Source organism: Microcaecilia unicolor, chromosome 5 (assembly GCF_901765095.1).
Source record: "Microcaecilia unicolor chromosome 5, aMicUni1.1, whole genome shotgun sequence".
Classification (NCBI taxonomy): Eukaryota; Metazoa; Chordata; class Amphibia; order Gymnophiona; family Siphonopidae; genus Microcaecilia; species Microcaecilia unicolor.
Window position 1 is genome coordinate 186,985,551 of NC_044035.1, and position 18,654 is coordinate 187,004,204.

Genomic DNA, 18,654 nt, shown 5'->3' on the forward strand with positions numbered 1-18,654 from the left:
GGGGTAGATATGTCATCTGGTTGGGGGAGGTGGCGGGCCAGAGGATTGCTCTTTGTTCTGTATACGCACCAAACGCATACTCTCACTCTTTTTTCAGGCCTCCTTGCGCAGCTGGCTGATATAAGCGGATATCAGTTGGTAGTGGGTGGAGATTTTAATGTCACAGCGGACCCCCTGATTGATTGTAAACCCGCCAAACCTAGACCATCGGCGTGGAAGGATAGAGGGGTAAATTTACTGCTGAGTGAGTTGAGTTTATTGGATGCCTGGCGATTGCTGAACCCGGATTCCCATGACTATACATTTTTTCTCTCAGGTGCACGGAGTGCACGCCAGGCTAGGCTATCTCCTTTTAGATGCCTCTCTGTTTGCGCGGGCAGTGGCAGAGGATATTGTGGATGGGGCTATTTCAGACCACTGTTTGGTTTGGGTTGATATAAGATTGCAGCAGCATACGGTGAAGCCAGTGTGGCGCATGAACCCTACGCTTTATTTGGATCCTGAGTTTCAGTCTTATTTGATAGAAAAGTGGGAGAACTATTTGCAGGATAATGATCCTGATTCTGTAGATCCTATTAGTTACTGGGAAGCGGGAAAGGCGGTGTTAAGAGGGCACATTCTGGCTTATGGCGCAAAGTCTTGGAAGGAAAGAGAGAGTCAACTTATAGCTTTGTCGGCCCAATTGCAGCAATTGAGAGGGCAACATATTTATACCAGAGATGAACAGGTGAAACAAGAATATTATGCTATATAAGTACATAAGTACATAAGTAGTGCCATACTGGGAAAGACCAAAGGTCCATCTAGCCCAGCATCCTGTCACCGACAGTGGCCAATCCAGGTCAAGGGCACCTGGCACGCTCCCCAAACGTAAAAACATTCCAGACAAGTTATACCTAAAAATGAGGAATTTTTCCAGTCCATTTAATAGCGGTCTATGGACTTGTCCTTTAGGAATCTATCTAACCCCTTTTTAAACTCCGTCAAGCTAACCGCCCGTACCACGTTCTCCGGCAATGAATTCCAGAGTCTAATTACACGTTGGGTGAAGAAAACTTTTCTCCGATCGTTTTAAATTTACCACACTGTAGCTTCAACTCATGCCCTCTAGTCCTAGTATTTTTGGATAGCGTGAACAGTCGCTTCACATCCACCCGATCCATTCCACTCATTATTTTATACACTTCTATCATATCTCCCCTCAGCCGTCTCTTCTCCAAGCTGAAAAGCCCTAGCCTTCTCAGCCTCTCTTCATAGGAAAGTCGTCCCATCCCCACTATCATTTTCGTCGCCCTTCGCTGTACCTTTTCCAATTCTACTATATCTTTTTTGAGATACGGAGACCAGTACTGAACACAATACTCCAGGTGCGGTCGCACCATGGAGCGATACAACGGCATTATAACATCCGCACATCCGCACACCTGGACTCCATATACGTAGGCAGATTAACGAGATTTTGACTGCACGGGTGTCGCAGGACATCCAGATGTATAAATATAACCTGTATTGCTGGGGGAATAAAGCAGGGAAGTTGTTGGTGTATAATTATGGTACAGCCAGAGACCCCCCCACTGGAATGGTGGCGGGCCCAGTCATAGAGCTCAGGCCATTACAGACCTTGGCTGAGTCAGAAATCTGATGGCTGACATAACTGGGAGCTTACTGGAAAAGTATGGCCTAGTTTGTAGCCCGGATTGAGGCCTAAATAAGCTAAATTAGAAAAAGTTAGGTCAATAGATATGGAAACAAAATGGAGGATTTCAGCACAAAATGGAAGCTGTATCTGTTACAAAGTGGAATTTTCTCTAATGTAAGTTAGAAAAACAAGTTGAGAAATGAGTGAGTCATGCCAGGTGCAAAGAAAATAGGGAACTAGCTGTCCAAGAGGGAAGGGAGACTTTCCTGTGAGCAGGATTGTGGTCAGCCATGGTGTGAGAAAGGAAAGGTGTAGCTGGATGCAGGGTCTTGCTTAAGATTTGTGGTCAAGCGAGCTAGAGACAAAACCATGTTAGCAAGATAAAAGCTACTCATTAGCATGAACCAATCAGTGACAATCATGACATTAGCATAGATCCAATCAGGTATATCTATTGTCATATTATCCATATCCTGAGGGCACCTATAAAAATCAGGGTATTTCCTGGTTTAAGTTAGAGAGAAGGGTTGGCACTCTCTCTCTCCAAGGGAAACCAATGTGTCCAGCAGAATTGACAAATTACCTAATTGCTTTCCCTTGTAAAACTTTTAATTGGTAAAAGAAATTATAAAAGATTAGGAACTAATTAACACCTGTTTGCAGCTGGATTATTACATTCCTATAACTAATTGATTGTACGTGCCTGTTGTCAAACACTGATTTGACTTGTACCTTGGCAAATAAACTCCTCATTCCAAATGATGATTTGTGGGCTTCACTTAATGATGAAAGGCTGTAAGTATAAATGCTTTTGCTGTATCAGGCTATCTTTCGCTGCATTGTATAACTTGTAATCTAAATCCAGTTTGTCATAAGGCTGGTATCTTTTCCTTAGACCTAACATCTCTCTTAGTGGCAATTCCTTTTAGAACTTCACAACTCCTTGATTATCCCAGTACTAGTGCTATTTAGAGATGGAGTCAGATTTAAGGTCACTCCAGCCTTCTTGGGGGTCTCTGAACCCTAAAATTAAAACATTGGCTACATTGGTCAAAAGTAGAAGGGCGAAAAAGACTATTACTAGAATTCGAACAGCAGGGGGCGGTGTGGCAACAACTGAGGCAGAGATACAGCAGGAGTTTGTTAACTTTTATAAGGCACTGTATGACAAAGGGGACGTAGATAGAGCATAGAGGGAGTCCTTTTTACAGGGATTGGTTCTCCCCCAGCTATCTCAGGCTGAGAGGGAAGCTTTGAATGCTCCCATGACAGGAGATGAGATTGGGCAGGCAATTAAACGCTTGAAATTGGCAAAGGCGCCGGGGCCTGATGGGCTTGGGCCTGAGTTTTACAAGATACTGGGCACAAAAATTAGTCCTCCCTTTCAAGACCTGTGCCATCATCTCTGTGCGGTGGGAGAGGCTGGGGGATCTTTGACACACGCACATATTGTGGTGCTCCCTAAACCTGGGAGGAATGAGGAGTTGTTAGGCTCTTACCGCCCGATATCGCTTCTCAACCAGGACATAAAGCTTTTTGCGAATATCCAAGCCCATAGATTGGGAAGGGTGTTGCCTGCGCTGATTCATGAAGATCAAGCGGGGTTTGTGCTGGGTAGATTTGAGTCATCTAATGTCCTTCAGGCTTTGACAGTTCTACAAAAGATGGGGGCGGTGCCGGGAGATGCCATCATCACCAGTTTGGATGCGGAGAAAGCATTCGATAAAATTTTGTGGGATTACCTGTTCTGGGTGCTTCCCCAATTTGGAATTTTGGGTACGTTTCTGGGTGGTATAAGAGCTTTGTATAGTAATCCCATGGCTCAAATAATGATCAATGGAGCGCTTTCTCCAATTTTCCGGCTTGAATGTGGTACGAGACAGGGGTGCCCGCTTTCACCCATGCTTTTTGTGCTATTGCTTGAACCTTTTGCGGTAAAGATTAGGCAGTCTAGTCAAGTGAATGGTATAAAAATTGGGACGCACGAATTTAAAATAAATTTGTTTGCGGACGACATGCTTATATATTTAGATCAAGCAACCACGTCGCTCCCCAACTTAATAACGCTGCTCACGCAATTTGGGTCTTATTCTGGGTTACGGATAAATTTGGACAAATCGGAGGCACTGGCAGTCTCTTCTCCATGTGGTTTGCAAACTAATGCCAGCGTTTCCGTTGGCATGGTCAGCGGGCACCCTAAAGTATTTGAGAGTGTATCTACATAAAGATTTGAAGGAAGTTTACCGTAAAAATATTCAGGACAAACTTGGTAGTATTAAAGCGCTGTGCAATAGGTGGCGTGAGTTACCCCTTTCGCTGTTGGGCCGGGTTGCACTAGTTAAAATGGTTACGTTGCCCAAGATCCTTTAACCCCTGCAGATGCTGCCTTTATAGATTACAAATAGGGATGAAAGTTGCTACAAAGGGTACATCGGATCTTTCATATGGGCGGGGCGTCGGGCCCGGATTGGAGTTGTAAAACTGGTGCACTCTAGAGCGCGGGGGGTTTAAATCTCCAAGATCTTCGATTATACAATGTGGCGTCCCTGCTAAGGTGGATTCATAAACTGTATACGGGGGCCTCGAGGTTTGCACCATTTTACATATGGGAGGTAGATTCTCTACCATTCGCAGTTTTCAGTTTGCTGCGGGGCGGAGTGAAGGGAAGGGCGGGCTTGAGCCCTTTGCTTCGCCCGTTGCGGAGGGCATGGGATTGGTGGAGGAGAAGTCTTGGGGGTGCGAGAGGTCCTTCCCCTTTTATGACTGCAGTGGACAATCCTCAGTTTCCAGCGGGACAGGGGTTGACCCGATTTACGGCGTGGGCACGCCGGGGATATCGTTTTGTAGGACAATTTTTGGAGGAGGTTATCTTCCCACTTTTGAACAGGCACAGGAGGCCTGGCGTTTGGTGCGGGCAGACTTCATGCCCTTTTTGCAGTGGAGGCATTATTGTGCCACATTAACTTCTGTGGAAGCTGGTGGCCCGGCCTTCTCTCGATTGGATAAGATCTTCTGCCAGGTATCAGGGGCGGCGAATAAGCTTGCGATTTGGTATGCTATAGGGAGGGAGCAATGGCAGCTCCTTTAGTGAGCTGGCGAAATGGTGGGGAGTGCAGTTAGGAGAAGAGATAACAGTGGAGAAATTGGCGGCATACTTCATTAGTGCATTTAAGGTGACACCCAGTGCAAATTTGCAAGAAATGTAGTTTAAGCTCCTGCATGGTGCTTTTATAACAAGGGAGAAGGGAAAGAAAATGGGGCTCTGGGAGGATAGTAAAAGTTTGAGATGCAAGCAAAGGGAGGGGACTCTTATACACACTTTTTTGGAATGTTTGATATTGCAGGAGTTTTGGAAGAATGTGCTCAGAGCTATAGAGAGACTGATAGATGTCTCTTTTGAATGATCTTATAAGGTATTGCTTCTGGGGGATGAATTGGAGTTGGGATCACAGGGCTTGTCATCTTCTCAGGTGTGCTTTGTATGTGTGGCACTGATGATAGCTCGGAAAGTTGTCCTAGTGAACTGGATTGCAGAAGCACCACCCACAGTGTGCCAATGGCTGGCTAAGATGAATCAGATGGCATGTTGGGAGCAAACAAGACTGAAGGCCTCTACAACCAAGGCTAGTGCAGTATATAGTTCTCTGTGGAAACTATTTTCAGTGGTACATAAGGGGCCCTAATATACTCCAGGACTTGGTGGGGGGGGGGAGTTACGGAGAGGTTGGGAGGGTTTCTTTATTACAAAAAATCTCAGAGGGTGCATGGGAGTGCATTACACTTTGGTAGTCTGAATTATGCATGCTTCATGTAATGTAGGGACTGGGTTTGCAGATTCACATTGAGAATGCTTCGCGCATCTGTTGTCAAATTATGTTAGTTGCTGTTTACGAGTTCCTAATCACACATTGGTCCAGTGCGCTTAGTTGTGTTTTCTTTATTTGCGCATTGATTAGTATCTTACGGTGTGCTGTGCTATTTTTGTACTTCTGTGTTTCAATAAAAATATATTTAAAAAAAGAAAGAAATGTGTAGCATAATATTGAGTATGCTGAATCAGATACAAAAATACAGCTTTAAAAATATATTTGAAACTGCAGCAGAAACTGGCTTTGATAGCAGGGCTAGTCAATTACAAACACTTAACAGAGACAAAAGGTACTGGGATATAGCTTCCTTCCTCCCCCTTTAACAAAAGACTAAGAGACTGTTTCAAAGTTTTAAACTGACTCTCTTCCTCTGATCAAAAAAGCCTGGCTGATCAACACAACAAAGATCAACGGTAACCAGTAGAGGCAAGGAGACAGGCAGGCGGGAAAGGTGTAAAATCCACCTACTAAAGACAAAGGACACCTGCTGGCCGCCCCAGACAAATCTTATCAAAGGAGTATCTATCACAGAGATTCAAGCAGGAAACCTTGCACTTCAATAAACCATTTGTCAGCAAAATCCAGACAGGAAGTCTTGTGATGTCATAAGACATGAGACCAAGATACCACAATGCTTTGCAACTATTCAGGGTCGAGTGCAAACCAGGAAGCAAATGCACACAGGACATGCACTCATATTTCTCTGCAAACAGACTATAAAAAGGCTGGAAAAGCCCGGCTCTCGAGCTCTCTCTCTCTTCCTGGGACCTGCAGCCCACCTGCCTCTGTCTCTGCCTCATGGCTCCTCGCTGGACCACAGCATGCTCTACGACAAAGACTGTTCTGTAAGTTATAACTTCTGATTTAGAACCCTGCTACCTTACTTAAGCACAGATTCTCTGTAAAGATCTGTAAGACCTACCTCTCGTTTGAAATATTATTTATATGATTTGTATTTTAAAATAAATCCTTTTGAAGCTAAATATATATATTCTGTTCTTTACACATGCTCTTAAACCTGGTAATGCAGGTTAATGCAATCCAATAAATATATTTAATTCCTTTCATTCAGTGTAATTGTAGATCTTGTTGCTTTAATCAGCAACTGGTGGAGAATTAAAACATATATATTGCTTTAATCAGCAACTGGTGGAGAATTAATATATATATATATTATATATAATAAACATTAGCAAGTGCTCTAGAGCTCTTTCCCCGAAGATAAATCATTTCTTGCAACACTAAGAACTACTGGCTTCAAAATGTCACCCTATAAGTATCCTGTGCAGCCCACAGCCAACCAACATTTCTTTACCAAAGCAATAAGGAGTAGATATTCAGTAAGCGGTGATAAGAGGTTTTTTAGGCTCCGATGGCGTTCTTCCTGGATATTCAATGTGGGCCATACCAGAAACAGCACTGAATATCCAAGTTAATGCAGCTGGCTCGCTCTCATGTGGTTAAGTACAACACTGCAGAAAGATAGGATTGTGTTTTATGCAGTCCAATTTTGCAGCTTAATTTAGGGGTTAAGTTCTGAATATCGGCACTTAACTGTGTAAGTGCCGACTCTGCCCCCAGACCCCTCCAAAAAATAGCTAGCTCTCAGTTTAGCCATCTATGCCAACGAATAACAGCAGATAACCCCACACAAGCAATTTAAACAGCCAGGAGGCATTTCTAGACAGTTAAATCACTTTGATATCAACCCCTTTTCTTCCTTCGAAGTCCACTCCATTTGTTTCTTCCCTCCTCTACCTCTCCTAGTAGCAGTCATTTACTGACACCCTGAAATGTCCCTTTCTTCTTTTCTCACTGATTGACTCCTGGCGTTTCCTTCTTTCTTTAATCTTCATCTCCTTTCCTCATTCTTGGGGATTTTAATATTCATGATAATGATCCCTCGCTTATGCTTCTCAGTTCCTTGTTCTAACATCCTCTTTCAATCTTCAACTGTGCTCCACTACCCCTACTCACCAGAATGGCCACTATTCTTGATCTTCTCAAACTACTCACTCTCCAGTTTCTGTGACTTAGCTCTTCCTCTATCATCTGATAATTTTCACACTTACACACTCCTCGCCTGTCCCGTCCAATCTCCACCAATACATTTAGGAATCTTCAGGCTATTGACTCTTCTACTCTGTCCTCCAGTGTTTCAAACCTCCACTGTAATCCAAATCGGTCAATGAGGCTGTCTCTTCCTATAATACTACTCTCTCCTCTGCTCTGGATACTCTCGCTCCTCTTATTCCTCGTTTTGTAAGGCGTACCAAACCCCAACCTTGGCTGACCTCTAAAATCTGCTATCTACATTCCTGTGCCCGAGCTGCCGAACACCTTTGGATGAAATCCTGTGCATGCTGATTTCATCCATTTCAAATTCTTGCTGACTTCCTTCCTTCCAGTCTGCTCTTTCACTTGCCAAACAGGACTACTACATCCAGTTGAAAAACTCTCTTGGCTCAAAAACTCAACGTCACTTTGCCACACTGAACTCTTTCCTCAAAGTGCCTTCACCTCCAACTCCCCCTTCATTTTCTTCTCAGACTCTGGCTATTTTCACGATAAGGCTCACAAGATTAACCTTGAATTCTCAGCCAAGTCACCTCCACCTCTCCTTCCCTCAGTCCATTCTCTCAGCCCTCCTTTAACCCCTGCCTCCTTTTCTTCCATTTCTGAAATCACTGAAGAAGAAACTGCAAATTTTCTTTCTTCCTCGAAACTAACCACCTGTTTCTTTGATTCTATTCCCACCCACCTACTTAATATTCTCTCTTCTACTGTCATCCCTTCTGTCACATCCTCAATCTTTCACTTTCCACTGTGACTGTTCCTGATGCTTTCAAATATGCTATAGTTACACCACTCCTCAAAAAAACCTTCAATGGACCCTAACTGTCCTTCCAACTATTACCCCATCTCCGTCCTCTCTTTCCTATCCAAGATACTTGAATGAGCTTGTTCACCACTGTTGTTTTGACTTTCTATCTTCTCAAGTATTGTTGATCCAATTCAATCTGGTTTTCGCCCTCTTCATTCAACTGAAATAGCCCTTGCTAAAGTCTCCAATGACCTGTTCCTGGCCAGATCCAAAGGTCTCCATTCTATTCTCATCCTTCTCGATCTATCTGCTGCTTTAGACACTGTTGATCATAGCCTACTCCTTGATAAGCTGTCCTCACTTGGATTTCAGGGCTCTGTTCTTTCCTGGTTTTGCTCTTATTTTTCTCATTGCACTTTTAGTGTATACTCTGGTGGATACTTCTCCACTTCTATCTCATTATTGGTTGGTGTATATCAGGGCTCTGCTTTTGGACCTCTTCTTTTGTCCAACTATATTTCTTCCCTTGGTGCTCTGATCTCATTCCATGGTTTTCAGTATCACCTTTATGTTGTTGACTCCCAGATCTACCTCTCCACACCAGAAATTTCAGCAGGAATCCAGGCACAAGTATCAGCCTGCCTGTCTGACATTGCTGTCTGGATGTCTCACCGCCACCTGAAACGAAACATGACCAAAACTAAGCTTATCATCTTTCCCCTTAAACCCACCTCTCCTCTTCCCACATTCTCTATCTCTATGGATAACACTCACATCCTCCCTATCTCATCAGCTCGTAACCTTGGGGTCATGTTTGACGACGCTCTCTCTTTCTCTGCACATTTCCAACAAACTGCTAAAACCTGTCATTTCTTTATCTATAATATCACCAAAATTCGTCCTTTCCATTCTGAGCACACTACCAAAACCCTTATCCACACTCTTATCACCTCTCGCTTAGACTACTGCAACTTGCTTCTCACAGGTCTCCCACTAAGCTATCTCTCTCCCCTTCAATCTGTTCAAAATTCTGCTGCACGACTTATATTCCACCAGTGTCGCTATGCTCATATTAGTCCTCTCCTCAAGCCACTTCATTGGCTCCCTATCCGTTTCCGCATACAGTTCAAACTCCTCTTACTGACTTACAAGTGCATTCACGCTGTACCTCTCCGTCCTTATCTCTTCCTACACTCCGCCCTGGGAACTCCATTCTTTGGGTAAATCTCTCTTATCTGTACCCTTCTCCTCCACTGCCAACTCCAGACTCCGTTCCTTTCATCTTGCTGCACCATATGCTTGGAATAGACTTCCTGAGCCAGTACGTCAAGCTCCATCTCTGGCCGTCTTCAAATCTAGGATAAAAGCCTTTTTGATGCTGCATTTAACTCCTACCCTTATTCACTTGTTCAGTACCCATGTCTTTTTATCATTGCCACCTTAGTATTTCCCTTATCTGTCCTGTTTGACTGTCCTGATTAGATAGTAAGCTCTGTTGAGCAGGGACTCTCTCTTCCTGTTCAAGTGTACAGCGCTACATACGTCTAGTAGTGCTATAAAAATGATAAGTAGTAGTAAGTAGTAGTAACATTCTTTTTGTTATCCAAGGACATGCATGCATTTGCAGGCTCTCTTTACAATTCCTGCAATGCTATTTATGCCAGTCTAATCTAAAAAAACTTCAAACCTTACAAGGTACAGTAGCCCGCCTTCTTTGCCAGGTAAAAAAAGGAGTGATCACATCACTCCCCTTTTACTATGTTTGCACTGGCTCCCAGTCGAATACAGAATCAAATTCAAAATCCTGACCCTAACCCACAGAGCAATCCATGAAGGTACCTCATGGTTCTCTCACCTCAAACCTTCCTATAAGAAATTTCAAGCATCCTTAAAAATTAATTTTTTTTTAAAAGTTGCTTTTAGTGAGGCCTGAGAGGCCTATATGTGGTTTAATCAGCAGCACCAATGCTTATTGCTTTAATAGAACTGTCATTTTTAATTTTATGTTCTACTACTTTTCATTTTAGTGTCACTTTAATTTTGAATGGTTCTTTCCTTTAACATTTATGGCGTTCTTTTCCTTTTCCCAAATTATAATTGTAAACTGCTTTGATTTGTGTCCCAAATATATTAGCAAACCAAAATATTAGCAAACCAAAACCTCAACCCACACATATACGCAAACGACGTAACGATCTACATACCATTTAAACAAGATCTAAAGGAAATTTCCAATGACATCAACTAGAGTCTACAAATCATGCATTCATGGGCGGATGCATTTCAGCTGAAACTCAATGCAGAAAAACCCCAATGCCTAATACTCACCTCTCAACATAACATGAACAAATTCACCTCCATTAACACACCAAAACTGAATCTCCCAATTTCGGATACCCTAAAAATTCTTGGAGTTACCATTGATCAAAACCTAACACTTGAGAGTTACGTGAAAAAAACAACCAAGATGATGTTCCACTCAATGTGGAAATTAAAAAGAGTAAGACCTTTCCTTCCCAAGGATCGTCTTCTGTAACCTGGTACAATCAATGGTACTGAGCCACCTAGACTATTGCAACGCACTCTATGCTGGCTGCAAAGAGCAAATAATCAAGAAACTTCAGACAGCCCAGAACACTGCAGCTAGACTCATATTCGGTAAAACAAAATATGAAAGTGCCAAACCCTTACGAGAAAAGCTACACTGGCTCCCACTTAAAGAATGTATCACGTTCAAAATATGTACCCTAGTTCACAAAATCATTCACGGAAATACCCCAGCCTACATGTCAGACCTAATAGACTTACCACCCAGGAACACTAAAAAATCATCCCGCACATTCCTCAATCTTCACTTCCCCAACTGTAAAGGTCTAAAATATAAACTAACGCATGCGTCAACATTCTCCTACTTGAGCACACAATTCTGGAACGCGCTACCGCACAACTTAAAAACGGCCTATGAACTAACTAACTTCCGCAAACTACTGAAGACCCATCTATTTAACAAGGCATACCACAAAGATCAACAAATGTGAACTCCTATACATATATCCGTAATTGTCTTACGATATTTGCTTGTTAAACCACCATCATGCTTTATCATTATCATGTTACCCAAGATCATTATGTAATACCAAATGTTTATTTTCTTATATATTTCCACTATTCATGATGTATTGTAAGCCACATTGAGCCTGCAAAGAGGTGGGAAAATGTGGGATACAAATGCAATAAAATAAATAAATGAAATAAGTGTTAAACAATAGTCTTAAATAACCCATGTTGTAGACTGAAGTTGGAACTTAGAAAGAGTAATCCCTCTAACTCTTAACCCCAGAGATTATACACAGGGAGGTTCTGGACTGGTCTGGAGGGACTAAAGGAAAGAAATTAGCAGTTAAGATCTACATTTCCCCTTCCTTATACAAGGGAAGTACCAAAGCAGTGTCTATGAAGTGGAGGGGTCTAGTAATCTAGTGGTCAAAACACGTTCTGTGACCTGCATGCCTTCAAATCTAACCTATTGTGTCAAATGAAGGAAGCAGGACAACCAGGTAGCAGCACCACAGATCTCTAGCAACAGAATTAGACTATGAGCTGCTCAGGAGAAAGCTTGGCCTCTGGTAGAATGGGCTTTCAGAATGGAGGGTACTGGGAGACCCTTAATTGGACAGCCTCCTTAATCAAGCAAGCCACTATTGCCTTAGAGGCCACATCTTCCTTTCTTGCCCCTCTGAAATAAACAACCAATCTGAACGCCTAAACTCCTAGGTCTACTCGAGTTAACAGTGCAGCACTCGCCTCCTGCACAACTGATGCAGATGCTTCCTGTCCTCATCCCCTTTCATTTTCCCAAACAGAAGAGGAATCACCTGATTAATGTGAACAAGCACATGACTTTTGGAAGAAAACAGAATCAGTTGAATCACCACCTTTCCATGAAATCACCAGTTTGAGTTCCTGACATGATGCCTACAATTGTGAAAGCCTCGTGGTAGAACAAATAGCCATCAGAAACCCCGCTTTCAATGTGATATCATTCAATGAGGCTTAATTAAGGGGCTCAAAGGGTGACTGCTATAAAACAGAGAATGAGGTTCAGATCCGATGGCAGCAACACTGGACACCTAGGAGGCCTCAAAAGCTTTACTCCTCTGAGTAAACGTACAACATCCTCTGTCAGTTGTAGAAAATCCTACAACTGACAGCAGTCACTATAGAGGTTTTACTTGCTGATCTACTAGCATCCATGTTGGATTTGTCATCATTGAGGAAGAAGGCTTGATTTTACAGATATGCTACAGCATTCTTATACCATCTATTTACATCTGTAAGAGCTGCTTAAGGGAGTTTATCTTCCAGTTTGTCTTTGCCTTCGAGAGCATTTGAATAATTGGACCCCTGAAGCAGGTGATGTTATGCCAAAATGTGGCTCGTGTTGGGTCTTTACAAATAAAGGACTCCAGATTACTCCAGTCTTGAAGGCCTTGTCGTGCTTTTTTCATTGGCTGTTTTTGTACTCTTGAACCCTCTCTTTTGTTACCAATCTTACCAGATCCCCATACCCAAATCTGCATACTAGTCCCCTGCCTTGCAAGTTCCTCAGGGGAAACAGATAAAATATTAATGGCAACAATGTGTCTATTGTTGATGACAGACGCTTTTTCTTACAACTGAAAAATCTGGAAGCCTTTCCATTGGCCACTAGTGCCATGAGATCTATGACTGGCTACCCCAACTCTGGATGATTTGAGAGAAGGCATCTTTTGCCAGGCTCCACTCTCCTGGATCCAAAGTGTTTTTGCTTAGGAAGTCTACCTGGATGTTTGCTGGCCTCATATGCTGCCATCAGATCTAACAGATACTGTCTCACCACCTGTGCTACTTGTTGGCTATTGGTTCCTTCCTGGCAATTCACATAGGCCACTGCCATCATACTGTCTGATGTCACCCTTACTGCCTTGTTCTGAACCAGTGACACAAAGCCTATAATGCTGGTTATATGGCTCACACCTCCAAGTGGTCGAACAAACCAAGACATCTTCTTCACCGACCTTGAGCTACCTCACCCTGATAATGAGTTCTCCAGCCCTTCAGGCGTCTATTGTCACCACAGGCCAATCTAGTGTCTTCAGATTCATACCTCATTCTAGATTGGCAGATTTCAGGATCTCGGGTTGAGTGGGGAACATTCAGATTCTGCATCCACTGTTATCACTGGACAAAAGAGCCCTCCTCAATGAATGCATATGCGCCCTGGCCCTTGGTATCAACTCCAGTCACTGCCACAGATACCAGCATCTTCAACATACTGAATAGGTTCCTGATTTGTGACCACAATTTCCTCTGTCTTTACAGGGTCAGGAACATTTTCACATGAGTGTTGAACTGTTCTATCACCAGCGATGATGCAGCTTGCTCTTGGATTAGCCAACAATTATACTTCTGCAGGAAGTAAACCACATGACTCGCCACTTCATACAATTTTGCTCAGATCAAGTCATCCAGAAAACAATGAACCGACACCCCTTTGTTATACAAGGTGGCCATTACTAAGACTATCACCTTGGAGAATGTACTTGACACTGTGGCTAACCTGAAGAGCACAAAACTGAAAATGACAGCCTGAAGAAAACACTGATATTCCACCTAAATGGGAATATAAAGGTATGTCTCTATCAGATCCAGAGATGTGATAAGCTTTCCTTGACGAACTACCACTATCATCAATTTTAGAGTTTTCATATGGAATTCTGAGTTTACGTGTTTGAAATCCAAAATGGGGCAGAATATTCCCTCTTTCTTGGGCATCTCAAAATATAAGTAATACTTGCCTGTGCCTCATTCCTCTGGAGGAACCAAAATATCAGCCTCTAGCTGCAATAATCTCTCCAGCATCCCTTTGACTGCTGCTGCCATCAGCTAGGACAGACATTGAGACTGCATGAAACCATCAGGAAAGGTATAAGCAAAGTCCAGAGTGTAAGCTTATAAGTCCATGGACATTATTTGGACCTGCCTCTGGTAAAAATGCCTTACCTATCCTCGTTGCCGAAGAATGTAGTGACAGCAGCTGGCCTTACGGAATTTAAAGGGGGTTTGGCCTGATTCCTGAAGGAAAAGTCCATTGAACATTATTCTTTTTTTTTTTGGGGGGGGGGGGGGGGGGGGGGGGAGTTTGCCGGGTTCTTGAAGCCTGGATTGGCTGCTGTCAGAGACAGGATGCTGGGCTTGATGGACCCTTGGTCTTTTCCCAGTATGGCAGTACTTATGTACCAGTCAAAAACCGATCAAGGAAATAGCCAACATTAGCTTCCTGACTAGGCCTACTAGACCAGATCTAGACTACACATGATAGCTCACCTACCAGCTGCTCGAGACTGAACTACTGCCTGACTGTGGGCTGCACAGAACACTTACAGAGTGATATTTGAAGACAGTAGCTCTCAGTCTCCATCTGCTGGTAAGACAGCATATACCCATACATCTGGACTGGTCTGGAGGGAGGTTAAAGAAATAATAGAGCTTAATGTAAATGTACATGAAATCTCTCTTAACAGCCAGTTTCAGACATCATCTAATTGCAAGTCAGCCATCATTTGAAGCAGTTTGTTTACTACACAATAGAAGAGAAATAAAACACAGTGACATATAAGGATAAAACTGTATCAGAAAGGAAAAACGAGTTGAAAGAGGATGAGCCTCCCTCTGACTGGTAGGTCACTTGGCACAGACTATACAGTTACAATGCTCTCTAGGAAGGAGTCCAAAATTGCTGTTTAGACAGAGGGTGTCTGGGAGTTTTGACCCCGCTGCTGTCTTAGATATGAGTGCGGAGGTATAGTCCTTGGAGGAGAAGGAGAAGCAGGAGTGGGAGTGTAACAATGCTTAGACATAGTAATTGGAGCATTGATGTCCTCCTGCAAATCTTCTAGAAGGAGCAGAAGTCTGGCCTGGATAGAGTTTTTATAGAATCTATATGTTTCTTGTCGACCACTGCCTTGACTGTCAACAAACAAGTTTTCTCCACGACAAGGGACATCTGCTAGACGTTCCTGAACAGCAGATTTGAGGTCAGAGACCCCGAGCTAGGAGAGACATTGCATTGCCACTGTTAAGGCAAAAATGCAAGAAGAGATTATTAAAGGCCTGTCTTGCCAGATATTTATGACAGTCAAGAAGTTTCCTGAGAAGCTTATGGAATTCCTCAGCTTTCTTGGGGGGAAGGAATTTTGCAAAGGATAGACTATGCTGAATTCGAGATTTTAAGTAAATTGTGGAATAAAGTTGGTAATCCAATATACGACTGGTTACACTGTAGTCTGAAAAGTTTTCCTGCCAAGAAAGTCTAATGTTCTAGAGTCTCTGCCTGGAGAAGCAGAAGCATGAGATCTTGCACAGTGAGTATGTTTTAAAGCAGATTCCACAACTAGGAAATGAGGAGGTAACTATTTTCTCAAAAACTCAGTGGATTTTTGTATCCTACACATTGTATCGATTGTCTTTGGGGCTACCTGAACTGTCAGTGGAGTCTCCCAGGTTTTTAGTAGCGTATTTTTAAATAATTGTATGAAGTGGAACAGTGATTCCTTCCTTAGGAGGAGCCATAATCCAGAACCTCAAAGAGTTCTGAACAAGGTTCTTCCTCTGTCTCTAATTTGAAAGGTATGGCTTGAGCCATTTCACGGACAAAGCCAGGAAAGTATATACTTTCTGGGGGAGACCTATGCCTCTCAGGTGGCGGAGAATGATCAGATGGAATGCCACATGACTTCTCAGCTGAGAGGTCCAGTCAGTCCTGATCTCCCAGGAGAGGTCCGAATCTTCAAAGTACTGTTCATGGGAAGTACATGGAATAGAGTGGTAATTAGAGTGCTGGCTCTGTGTCGAGGTGCACCGAGGTATGTAAGTCTCTGAAGCTGGAGAAAGTTCTCCTGCCAATGTATGTGTCAGTCGGGTTCGTGCAGCCCCAGACGCTCGATGCTGACTGGTGTGCGAGACCTCTCCCATGACTGTCTCTCTAATGTATCGAAAGGCTAGGCCGAGGCTGGCACAAGCACCCTGTAAGCCTGTATAGACTATGAATGCAGTAGCCCTGAAAGCTCCTCCTTCAGCATAGCCCAGATTTCTTCATGTAGAGTAGGTGTTGGTACCGGTTGAGAAAGCAGTATGGATGCAGCCTGAGTAATAACCTCTGCAGGCGCAGGAGATCTCAAACATTTTGAAGGATCTCAGTGAGAAATAAGTTGGAGAGAAGGAGAGCGGTCACAGTAGCCTGGACGATTCCCATGCATCGAGGACGTCGATGTAGGGGAGGTGTTGGCAGAGTACTTGGAAGGAGAATGATGGTGATGCTTCTTAGGTTTTTTTACGTTGCAGGTCCCTCAAAGCACACAGCACTGATGAAGAGGACACAGAATCCTTACATTGTCACGGTACCGAGTCCAACACTCTCGATGTTGCGTCAGTGCACTCAATGCAGGTTCCCCGTCGAGTGCTGAATCCCCTGCCATGCTCTATGAGGATGCCAATGTCGATGCAGAATCATAACGTTTTTCACACTGGACTCTGTGGGCTTTAAGGGTACTGTATGTCCCAGTGCTCTGGGGTTTGTGCCTGAAATAATCCTATTGCATCGAGTACACTTCTTAAAGCCACTTGGCACCCTCATTGAGATGGAGGGAAAAGCAGCCAACACAAGGCCAAAAGGCTCTATGGTCCATGGAGCTTGAGCAGTCACATACCTGAAAATGCTCGATGCTTTCCCAGCATAAGATGGGCTCAAAGGCCAAAAATTGGGGAGGGGGGGAGAGGGGGGGGGGGGAGGAAAGAAAAATATGAAGAAAAAATATTCCAAAAAAGGTAAAGCCCCAAAAAGGCAAAGGTTTGACATGCTGAGGAGAGATTAAAATAAAAAGAAATCTCTCTGCTCCGTGGGAAATGATAGATTGCTGGCCCCACACACTAGTGTCAGGTTGGAAGGCACCTGTGCATCTGAGTGACAGTGCACTTGGCAGTGTCTGCGCTGGTTCTGTGGACGACATCACCCATACGTGAGAATATTATGCCTGCTTGTCCTCAGAGAATATAACTATATTATTATTATCTGTATATTTCTTTTATACATTATTTGTTGTAGTTTACTTTGTATTTTATTGCACTCAAGTTTTATTTGTATAGTTATTTGTTTTGAATTAATTTGTGGTGACATTTTCTAAAAGAAAGGAATTTCAATGACTGGGAAGGGAGTTCTGAAGCAGGCATACAATACTTTTAAATGAGAAATGAAAAAATACTTACATATTGAGAGGATGATAGAATGGATTCATTAATCTGACAGAAATGAAGTATGACTGGGAAAGATCATACAGAATAGTTTGAACAAGTTTGGGGGCACTGCAGTATTGCCAACAGCCCACACTTCACTAACTTGAGAGCAGAGATAAGGAAAAACAAATAATGGGCAGAAACTTGACTTAATACAAAAGGTCATGGAACCCCCACCTTGGAACCAAGAAGTTAACTTCCCCCAGAAAACTGGGTCAATGGTAGCAGATAACTAACTATCCAGAAAAGCCACAGAGACCTAGAAGCTCGAACAACAGCTTCTCTAGCTGTAATATCTGTGTAGATTACTACCGATCTAAATTAAGTGCATGGAAAACAAACTGTTTGGATAAGGAGTGAGGTTCCACAAGCTGGAAATCCTCTGGAACTAGAAACAGAGATAAAGCCTTAGCAGTATAGACTGGAATATTAAAATAAATGGCCAGACTAGATGTGTCAAATGGTCTTCTATCTGTCATCTACTACATAACAGTGCAACGCATCAAGCAAAGTTATTTCCAGGGCATGTTATTCCCAGGACCTTTCTGAATGGGCAAACCACCTGGCTAACTTAACAGAAAATTTATGCTACTTGACTATCAAATATTTCTGGGGAGAAAACTGCCTAGGAAAAATGTCTGCATATACACACTTTTTACATAAAAATGAATGCTTTGCACTAACCTGAAGATCAGGCTTTCTTGGTGACTGTGCCCGGTCCCTGAAAATCACACAAACAGAGAAAGATGAATGGAAGTAAATGAGAAATTACCAGTGTCACATGCTTAAAAAGTTTAGATCTTAATCACCCCCTCCCCACAACAAGCCCCTACAAACTTACCAGTGGATCTCTATTCAAACACGCTGAGGGAGGGAGTGGGAGGAGAACCATTTTCAGAAGGTTGAAGGGGCTAACCTTAGAAGTTAACTGATTATCTCTCACTGAATAAAATTACCTCCCTGTGACTAAATGGCAAAAATATTAATGTAGA

The 18,654-nt window shown here is 43.0% G+C and overlaps 1 protein-coding gene across 1 annotated transcript in view; it reads right to left on the bottom strand.

Moving 5' to 3' along the window:
* EDC4 (enhancer of mRNA decapping 4) overlaps window positions 1-18,654 on the bottom strand; it is a 1,195,039-nt gene that overhangs the window by 335,107 nt on the left and 841,278 nt on the right. The window contains 1 exon segment of the mRNA XM_030203662.1: window positions 18,347-18,383. Within this exon segment, the coding sequence (XP_030059522.1) occupies window positions 18,347-18,383 (37 nt within the window).